The sequence below is a fragment of the Microchirus variegatus genome (assembly GCF_963457635.1).
Source record: "Microchirus variegatus genome assembly, chromosome: 16".
Classification (NCBI taxonomy): Eukaryota; Metazoa; Chordata; class Actinopteri; order Pleuronectiformes; family Soleidae; genus Microchirus; species Microchirus variegatus.
In genome coordinates this window covers 11,943,507-11,954,779 of record NC_139817.1, presented here as the reverse complement: position 1 = coordinate 11,954,779, position 11,273 = coordinate 11,943,507, and the positions used below count along the sequence as shown (strand labels likewise).

At 38.9% G+C, this 11,273-nt stretch overlaps 1 protein-coding gene across 1 annotated transcript; it reads right to left on the bottom strand.

Moving 5' to 3' along the window:
- Window positions 1-246: 246 nt before the first annotated feature.
- opn4xa (opsin 4xa) lies at window positions 247-7,059 on the bottom strand (the record flags this gene model as incomplete). Its single annotated transcript, XM_083902330.1, has 9 exons — window positions 247-274; window positions 366-508; window positions 1,374-1,542; window positions 1,617-1,724; window positions 2,031-2,192; window positions 2,983-3,154; window positions 3,254-3,457; window positions 3,692-3,825; window positions 6,926-7,059. The coding sequence occupies 9 exons, from the start codon at window positions 7,057-7,059 to the stop codon at window positions 247-249; spliced, it is 1,254 nt and encodes a 417-aa protein (XP_083758456.1).
- Between the last annotated feature and the right edge of the window lie 4,214 nt (window positions 7,060-11,273).

The window sequence follows — 11,273 nt, the reverse complement described above, 5'->3', positions numbered from 1 at the left end:
TGGCTCAGGATCGCAATTATGCTGTGTCGTCCAGAGAGTCTGACCTCATGAAATCCTCCATCTGTCTCTACTTGTCTTGTCACTGTTAATTTTCACCCCCTCCCACCGCCATCCCTTGCTTATCTTCCCGTTTCTTCACTTTATATTTCTTTTTGCTTGTTATGACTCATCACCTTTCCTTTGCCCCCAGGCCGAGGGCGTGAACGTGTCGACAGATTCAGGCGATGGAGTTGTGTCCACATCTGTTCAGTGATCCTGGCCTTGTGATTGAAGACTGGAACGAAGACATAAGACATATATGTAATTAGGAGGACATGCAGTACGTATTTTACTGTGGTGACATGGTTACAGTGATGATCACCTACCTTATTTGTTGTTGGCTTCCCTTTTCATCGATCTGTTTTGTCAATGATTTGTACTCTTTGTCCCTTAGAGCTCCAAGGGAGTAGCTCGACTTTACGCGATGGCTCTGGTCCATACTGTCCAGCTCCACATCGCTCCAAACCTGCTGCAAGGGATGTACACGTCTGTAAGTAATTATATAACAACTTCCCTTTGCTTAATAATTGGGTAACACTTTATAACAAGTACACACTATTAGCATTAGTTAAACATGAATAAATATTGAATTCATCATTTCTAACGCATGCATACTCATTAGTATGTAGTTTATAAACACAGTTAAAAAAGTTTTACTCATGTGCTGAGGTGTTAGCATGTACTGAGCGACTGCTGGACACACAGAGAGGTGACAGAGCAGTTAGTTTCTTGTAAGTCGATCAAAGAGCTGGTTTGTTGGAGGTGGATGCTGATTGGCTGCTTGAGTACAGCAGCTATTTGGACACTGTTCCTCAGCTGCTGGGATGAGTAAAACATGTAAAACTGTGTTTATAAACTACATACTAACGAGTATTCATGCGTTATAAATGATTAATTCAATAATTATTCATGCTTAGCTAATGCTAATAGTGTGTACTTATTATAGTACATATAAGTGTTACCAATAATGGTTGAATAACTAAATAAGGAGTAGAAATCTGACATTGGTTGTTTCATAGATGAATAGTTTAATTATTCCACATTTTATGTTGGGGTTTTTTTCCATTGCCCTTTCTTGGGTGAGAAATACTGCAACAGTGTTAACAGGCATTTATAATGCCTATACAAAGAAGGTCTTTTATCCACAATACATCCCATGACTGTAGAACATAAAGGCCAAAAGATAGAAAGGTCACTACCTAATCTGTTAATGTGTTATATCAAACAAAAAATAACTTGACTGTAACAGAAACATAAATTTCTGACTATTGTGATCCCACCACACCTGCATTTTCCTATGCTCTTTAAAAGCCTATTTCAGAATACAAACTCACTGTGTCCGACGTAGACAGCGAGGAAACTCTGTGAAACTTGGTTCTGGAGACTGACGACTGTCTGCTTAACATTGAGTCTCTGAAGGACGACTCGCTGTGTGATATGCAGTCGCGCCTGGGCGCCTGGTTTAAGAAGCGCAGACAGGGTACCTTTTTTGCAAGAGTGTCCCTGTAAAAAAACAGAGTAAATCCTTATACAGCTCTATATTTTGTAGCAAAGAGTTTGATCACTTGGTTACTCACCTGTATTTGGCATGAATGATGGCGTAGATAAAAGGGTTGTAGATGGCTGATGCCTTTGCTATAACAGCAGGGACGGCTTTAGAGTAGGGATTGAGGATGTTTCCATATCTAAAAGTTATAAAGATCACATCACTGATGATGACAGTGGTAATACAGTAGGACTAGGGGACGACTTATTTATCAACTGAACCAGAGACTTTCCCTACTAGTACATATCATTCAAATATTCAAGTTCTTGATTGTATTTTAGATATTCTGCATGAGGTGGAATATGGGTCATGGCTAAAGGCATAAATGAATTGCAGATTGCAAGCAGCATCCTATATTTTCTAGGCTTTATGTAAGCTGTACATAGCAATTGCTCTAGGACTTAAAAAAGAATCATACAAGGCCCTTGTGGTTCTGTATATTTACCCAGCCCAGGCGATGAGGGTGACACATGCATAAGGTGACCAGGAAAGCACAAACACTATGATGACTACAAAGGCAATCTTGGCCAGCTTCCATTCAGTCTTGATGGACTGCTGTTGGATGAGGGTGGACTTCCTCACCTGAGAGCCCAACTTTTCCACATCTCTGTCAGGACCGAGAGAAGGATCAGTACTCAAATAGCACATTGAAGAACTTAAGATGTTAAATGCACACACAATGAGACTGATATAGAATGATCAGACATGTTATTTGTGTTATTCACTCACTTATATATCTTGTGTCACTATTTTTATTATTTTCTTAATGATCCCAATCAAAACAAACTATGACAGAAGATAAAATATGAATTGAGTCAAACAATAACCAGCAGCATGCAAAGGGTTCTTCTGTGAGTATGAACCCCACCCTCTTTCCTGGGACTGGAAGGCTTCCCAATAATCAAATATTACAGTGAAAAACAGCAAGGAAGGTCAGATAAGAAACCTTAGCTTTGTTAACACACTGTGACATTAAAACTTAGCAGCATGAAAAGCAGCTACATTCATGAATACTGATGAGTAAATTCAACATTTGTCTGTGTGAGTAGCTACACGAGGCAACTGGAGGACAAGCAAGAAAAGACAGACTTTGGAAAACAGACTGAACATCCAAACACAAATAAAGATGAGAAAAGACATGAAACAGGCATGAACACTTTACATACCACGTTCACAATATGTGCCTATTATCACATTTACCAGAGTGTATCATAGGGAACTCAAGCCAGGGAAACAAAACTGCTGGTGTGAAAAATTGCCAGTGGGGAGCTACTGTGTGCACTTTAATAATACGATGCTGTTCCAATTATTTAAATGTGCGCGAAATGGCAACATTTCAATTACATTCACGAAAAAGAAAGCTTGTCATATTCATCCACGCTAACTTAGTAATTCACCTGCTTGTGTGGCGGATTGCCAGGAACATGCACAGGTAACAGAAGGATATGATGCCCAGAGGGATGAAGAACACAAAGCAGCACAACATCAAAGTGTAACTCTTGTTGGACGGAGTAGATGTCACGTAGTCCCACGTGCATGAGGTCATCAGGCCCTCGGGAATATACGAACCTTGAGATTAAAAAAAAAAAAAAAAAGGTGACCCAGAGATGAGAAGAAAGTGAAAAAGTTGCTGCACAAATAAAAGTGTAAGGAGAACAAGTGACTTACTCCACCCCAACAGTGGTGCAAGGCTCCAGGCTAATGAGTACAACCACACCAAGGCAATGAAGATGCAAGTGCGCTTCTTTGAGGTCCATCGTATGGCCTGCAGAGGCTTAGTGATGACGATGTAGCGCTCGATAGAGATGGCCAGGAGATTTATCATGGAGGTGATGCCAAATAAAGCGCCGCAGAAGGCATAGATTTTACAGCCTGTGGAGGAAAATGAAGAAAGATGCATTTTATTGATAAGGTTCTTACCGTGATTTGAGGATTATGGCTTACAGGAGGTAATGAATATGATTTACCACATACCAAATAAGACATTTCTCCTACATTTTTGCAAACATGACTAAAAACACAAGTTGCATGAACATAAACGGGGAGTACATGGCTCCAAACACTAACAACACTGACATAAAAAGTTTCTATAGTTTAAATGATTACCAGTTTCACCAAAAATCCAGCCTTTGTAAAGAGAGTTAATGAAGAAGATGGGAGACTGTGTCACGGCCATCAGGAAGTCACTGACGGCCAGATTCATGATGAAATAGTTAGGAGGCGTCCGAAGATTCTTGTTACTGAAACACATAATGGTTTAAAAAAAAAAACAGTCTCACATCAGTAGTGCATGACTAACCCGGAAAAACTAATTGTGACATTTAACACATTTGTACAGAATACATTTGACTCTGAATTGATTAAATGAACACGGTTGTGTGAAAGGCCATGTTTGTGCTGCTGCAGAGCTTCAAATGTCAGCTTCTCACGGAGGAGAAACACACTGTTTTGTGGCTACTACCATTTGGAGCAACTTATTTCACAAACAGATGCAGCGTACATGTTTATTTTCATTATATTGGATTGAAGACATCAGTGGATTTGTGGCAACTTGTGTCTTTAGTTTGTGACACCACATTGGAACCACATACATAATTGTAACAAAATATGTTCGAACTTTATTGGCTAACTTTATCACATTTACATTACATGTCATCAGAGCAATTAAGGTGAGATTATTTGTTGCACTAAGAAAAAAACAAGTGTCATTTCTTTAAAAACAGCTCTATATTTTTGCTTAAATTTGTTTCGATTCATGAATTTTCTCAACGTTCATATTCTCACTTAGCTCTAAGAACTCATTATTACATATATGTGTGTGTCACATAGCAGCTGGGATTGAATTTCAAATATGTTCATATAAATGTGTCCACATTATTATCCTTGTGCTGTAATCCTGTTAAAGTGAGTGCAAATCAAAGATAAACACATAGATGTCATAATTGTATGTTATTTTTATACAAGATAGTTGTTACTTTCAGGCTTTTTGTCATTGTGTGACTGTCTGCATGGGTTTTGCTGTTCATTTGTATGCAGCGATGTGACTGCTGGTCTACATCTTGTCTGTTTTTCTCTTAGCTTTAGTTTCTCACTTCCCAAAAGCCTAACCCGGAACTATCACTGCAAATTAGACATCCTACATGTGTGTAAACTGCATTTGTCGCACTTCAACAAGATGTAACGATGCCTACACGTATTGTCCCTGTCAACTAAATGAATAAATAAATAACTAAACCCTGCACACATGAAATGGAAAGACACAAATACAAGTGACATTGATTTTCTATGAACTCTCTCTGCTTTGAAAACCTTATTCAGTGAATAACCCTGCTGCATTAGCTGCTGTAATGATGACAAAGAGTCTGTTGAAGCGGACACCTCCATCACCACAGGTCAAGAATCCAATTATAAATGTCCTTTATTCTCAACACTGAGTTGAGAATAGTACAATTGAAGCATCCTTTAATGTCTGAATCTGTGTCAGTGTGCATTTTATGTTCACATTACATTAGTTCATACCCACAGCAACAGTAAAGGTAAAAGGACACAGATGAGTATTCCATTTGGGATGATGTGTGTGTGTAAATGTCTACATTGTAGACTGGTATTAAAGCACAATGACTGAACATTATCTGTCTCCTTTCATGGTTACGTAAGTGACAGCCGCTGGGCATTGTCTCTGCTGTTTGCTGAAGCGACTGTAAAAAAATTAAATAAAAAAGAACAAAAAAGTGTAAACACTGCACAGACAGATAAGTTGAGTGTATTTGTGTGTTTAAATGCAGGCGAGTGGGTGTGCGTTCCGAACAAGTGTGACTGGAGCTGGGATCGATTTGAGCTACGTAGCCGAGTGTCAGTGTGGAAGTAACCTTAATGCAGAAAACATGTCAGACCCAGGATTGTATCTAACACTTGCGTTTTAGTGGGGTCCTATATACCCAGAGGGGGGGCCATCGCGTTTATATTGTCACATATACACAGGTAGGTGTGTGTGTGTGTTGGCTTTAGAGTTTGCCTTTTCAGTGTTTTTTGTCTCCTCACAAACAGGAAAAACAGCATGAATTTATAATTTAGTAGCTTAAATTAGATACGCTCTGCATTCTTTTGCATGGGGGGGGGGGGGATAATAATATGCAACCACTAATTATATATTTTTTAAGTGTTAGTTCAGTTTTACGAGAAAATAATACACTGCATGGATTTTAAATTTTAACGTCTTCACCCATCGTGGGACACCCATTATCAAAAATAAGTAATTAGCCGAAGAATTAGGGCCGCAACAAGTATTTGTGATTACTCGTGGATTACTAAATTAATTGTCAACTATTTTGATAATCGATTAATCGTTTTGAAGCTTTTTCATGATAAAAACACAATTTCTGATTGTTTTAGCTTCTTAAATGTGAATATTTTCTTTGTTTCTTGCTCCACATAACAAAGAAATCATTAAAACTGAATCATTTTGGTTTGTGGACAAAACAAGACATTCGAGAACATCGTTATTTCCAGGTTTGACAAACACTGATCAAGGTTTTTTGACATTTTCTGACATTTTATGGACCAAACGATTAATCAAGAAAATGATCGGCAGATTCATCGATTCCGAAAATAATAATTAGTTGCAGCTCTATTACCAACAATTTTACTAATTCATAAAGTGTTTTTTTCCTCAATGTGAATATTTTCTGGTTTGTTTGCTCCAAGGAAATCAGAAAAATCCCTCTAGTTTGTGGACAGCACAAGACATTTGAGAGCAAACAACAACAATTAAAATGTAATTATTATATAAATTAACAGATGAATCGACTACGAAAATGACCAAGTCATGATACACTGAAGGTCGTTTTACTGACAAACTATAAAATGTACTCAGTGATATAGTCAATATCTAATTCAAATGACTGCATGTATTAAAACTATATATATCTTTAATGTGCCACCAAAGCGACTGTATGGATGGTCAGTAAAGAAAATCAGTGCTGCACGATAAAAACGCCTTCGTGTAACTCGCTTTCTTTGAATTCTGAAGCTGGAACATTAAGTGCACTGTGTCTAGCTGTGCCTTCACAGTGTGAGACTTCACAGAATTCTGTTCCGACGTCCAGTTCACACGCAGAAACGTGATGCGCCGCGTGAGCGAGGCTTATTCAATTGTCCTTACTTAATTTAGGACGGCAGGATTCTACTTAAACTACGAGTTACTAATGCATCAGAATGTGTAGGTTACTCTAACTTCAAAATGACCCACACTTTTAGCTCCCGGGGTCAACATCGAGAGCCAAATAACTACATAGTGTACGTGTAACTACATGAATAGTACGCGTCTCGTACAGTGCTTACCAGAAAAAGGCGTACATGACGAGGGCGTTCCCGCTTACACCCACTGTTCCAATCACCAAGACAAAGAAGGCAACGATGTAGTGAGCGTGGTCCTGGACGTCCACCTGTCGGTAGAATCCTCGGTCCACGTCCATTTCTGTGACAGTAAACACAAATGCAGATGTCAGCGTCCTTCCTCATACTCGATTCTCCGACATCGTGTACGTGCACACAAGTGTTATTGAGCAAGTTCTGGAGGCCAAAACAGATGTGATATGTGGCATCGTCTTTCATCATAGTCATTCAATAAGTGTTTATGGGCAGCTGTTTGTAATAGAGCCAGCATTATATTATGTTATAGTAATATATTTCCCTTTAACCCCTTTCATTGTCGTTGTTTTTGTTTGTATTTTAGCTTTAGAAACCTGAACATATGCTCAATTGGAAAACTGAGGCAATCCCAGCTCACTGCTGATGTTTTTAAAAGTCTACACTCTTAGAAGTAAAAGTGCTAAGTAGAACCATATAAGGTTCTTCGGCTTGTCCTCATAGGAGAACCCTTTTTGTGGAGGGTTCCACCAAGAACCCTTTTAAAACCCTTTCTTCGGGAAAGGGTTTTTCAGAAGCAAATGGTTCCAGGTAGAACCTGAGCCCTTGTAGAAGGACTTTTGGAACCCTTATTTCTAAGAGTGTACTCTGAACAGGACATTTTGGAGGTTAAAGGCACTTAAACTCAGGCAATGTGTATCCGTATGTTTTCAGGAATAGACAGTAGTATTGGTGTAGACTGAAAAACCTCGACAGATAATGTTCGTTGAAATTCACGTAAAACAAACAGAAATACTCAGGTTTGAGAATCTTACACACTTTGATTGTCCGCTCCCTTTTCAACAGGTGTTTTTAGGAGTGATAAGTGACAATATTCTCTTTCCCAAAGTCTGAAAAAAAACCTCTGTAATCCAGTTTTTAGCTGTGTTTTCCCTGAACTGACTGAATTTACCAGATAGTATTTCACTCACTGACCAGACGGGGTTAAGCAATTTAAATGTTCCCTGCTGCTTTTTAGACAAATTACACATTTTATAGCTTACAGAACCACAAGGATTACGATAATCAGTGCCTTTCAATATCAATTATTAACCCTTGCAAACTGTCAAATCCGTCAGCTAAGGTGTTAATCATGATAAGAGTGGAGCAAACATGGGCACTATGGTCATTGAAGAGATCCTGAGAGATGAACTTTGAGAGATTTTTATGAGATTAAACAAATAGATAAAGATACAAACATTGCATTTTAAATGTGTGACAGGCAAGAGCTTTTTTTTATCTGTATGACTGCTGTGTTGTAAAAGTCTGACCATATTTAATAAAAAATAAATACATAAAAGATTATGTCAATACATTTCACATAATGAAAAAGGCTTCCTGGACTTTGCGGTGACATGTGGCCTATCTGCTCTGCGGCGGCACTGATTAGGATTGAGCCAAAAGGGATTTTCTATGTTATTTTAAATGTGATGGAATCAGGTGAGCACATTATTCAGTCTCAAATTATTAACCGCATTAATCCTTTGTAAACTCACTTCCTGTCTGCGTCTGCTTTCACACCAGAGTGCGGTTAGGTGCTAGAGCGGCAAAAGTGCCACATCCCATCAATTTCATAAAGATGCTGAAAAACATCTGTCAAGTATGGCATTAATAATTTCTTTGTGCCAGAATAAATAAATAGTCTCAGTGATTATTCTGTAGTTAATCCAGTATAGAGCTTGATATGTTGCGTCTTTTAGTCTCATTGATTGTGCAACATTTTCTGTTGTGGTATGAAAAGATGAATACGTATGCACAGACATGTTTATCGCAGTGCACACGAGCACGCAGCGCGTCAGGTCCACCACGAGGAAGTCTTGCTGTGCTCAGTGAAGCCTGTGCGTCAGAGACCCTCAATCGCCTCTTACTTCCCCTCACCGGGCATCAAAGCATCGTCTCATATGAACCACTTAAGGATGCTACATTTAAATGGATGTCTTATGAGTGTGCCCTTGTTCGTCCTACAGGTGACATGATCATGATCACCTGATGTGTGTGTTCATGGAAAACCGGCTTTGATGGAGTAGGGTAATTTGTTTGCACTTGTTATGTAGCTCTTAGCGTACATTAAAAAAAACAATTAATAGATAAAACGAAATTGAAAAACTCTCGGAAGCTTTCAGGCCTGCAATTAACAACTGTTTTCGTAATGGAATCATCATCATCTGTTGATTATTTTTTCAATTAATCATTAAGTTTCAGAAAATAGCTTTAACAAAGAAACCAGCAAATATTCACATTTAACAAGCTGAAAAATACTTGTTTTAATTATTAAAAAATGAATAATAATATTAATAATAATTTAGTAATTGACTAATAAAGGATAATCTATTATCCTTCTATCTATTATCTATTAATCTATGTCGAGACGGATGTGCCCGGACTAGAAAAATTAATCTGGTACAACGTGCAAGCTGAAAACAAAACAAATAAAAAGGTATTTGCAGGAAAATAGAAACAGTATTTCTGCAAATCCTTTGTTTGAAAGACAACACAAGATCCAATGTAAACTCTTGTTTACTTTGATAGTTTTCACTCTTTACATTTTTTTGGGGGGGACAGGCTCCAGTCAGATTAAAACTTGGCAAACATGAATTTGTTAGTAAAGTTTTACTCTTACCTTATACAGAGAGTGAAGCCCCCCCCCCCCCTCCCCTCTCTCTCTCTCTCTCTCGCTCTCGCTCTCTCTCCGGGGCACGTCTGCGTTTGCAAAGTGAAGTGGTAAAGAGGATCAGAGACCTGAGGCAGCACAGAATAGATGGGGGAAGAAAAAAGAATCCACCGCGTTAACAGTTTAAATGTATGAGACTGGTGATGACTTCTTCTTCTTTAGTCCACCAAGTTAGAAAGAGATTCTCTCATCATCATCATCATCATCATCAGCAGCAGCAGCAGCAGCAGGAGGAGGGAGCTCCTGATGCCAGTGCTTGACAGAGTGTGAGAATACATACTGTAAAGACAGATCAAAAACGAGCAGCAGCAGCACACTGACCCATCCCCCTGCTGGCCACCCATGCAGCTCTCATATGGCACAATGCATTGATTGAGCCACTCTATGTGAGAGAGAGTGTGTGTGTGTGTGTGTGTGTGTGTGTGTGTGCATTAGGCTGTATCTGTATTGCTGCCTGTTGTTTCTTTGTTTATTTGACTGCTCTGATGACATTTAAGACAGTTTAAGGGTGAATTCCAATTCCTTGCTTAACCCTCAATCTTAACCCTCAATCTCAAAAATGCGCGCTCCCGTTAGTGCTGTCCCGATTCTCAGAAAAATTAAGTTGAGGGGCGAGTTTAAGGGCTGTATCGCCCTCAATATTGAGATTTTCCGAGACCACCCTTGGGAGCAAGGGCTACCCAGAATGCATTGCGTGTTTTCACATAAGAAAGATGGCGTCAAAAGCAGCGAAGCGAGCGCGCTACAAATTAAGTATTTTCTTTGTTAATAGAGATATAAAAAATTATGAAAAACCATCGTATTATCTTAGTTACTGACGTCATTGTTGCGTAACATTTATTTTTATTTTATGATCTTTTGTCAATAGCTGGCCGGTGCGGACAAGCGATCGTTTGCTATGGTTTACTTTTCAATAAGCCGTGGTATATGGTAACTGTCAGCTGAATATGTCTCTGGTTATGGTATTTGTTTGAGTATCATCTTATAACTAACTGACAACCTAATAACTTGACTGACAAATGGATCGTAATAAATAATTGTGACGTAAATGTGTTCTTCTTATTCTTTTTTGGAGTTGACAGACTGGACGCAGCTTTCGCGTTATTCTGCCCCCTACAGTCTGAAGAGGTATCTGCATTCTAAGTGACAAAATAACCCTCAACACTTGGTTTTGAGGGCCAGTTAAGATTTAGGGTTGAGCTTGAGGGGTTAAGTTTGAGGGTTAAGATAGGAATTAGAATTGGCCCAAACGTACACTTTGTAAGGTCTGAACCCTCTGAAAAAGAGTATCTTTTAACAGCTTCACCTACTGTAGTGAATCGAGTGGCTAATCATTCTGATTTTAATCAAAGATTTATGTGCATCTAATACCCATCGCTCGTGGCACAACTGTATACAAGTGCCAGATGCCATTGCTTGATTTCATACAAGGTGAGAAATTGACACAGTTACATTCCCGTAGGCGCTCTGAGATTTGCGGAGTCTTGCGGTTTTTGATGACTTGTGTTCACTCATCCGTGTATGAGGAGAATCTTGAGAAAAGCACTCAGGTAAAAGCCTCCCAATGTTTATCATCTCATGCACAACTGAGCAGGCAACTGCAGCACTTCG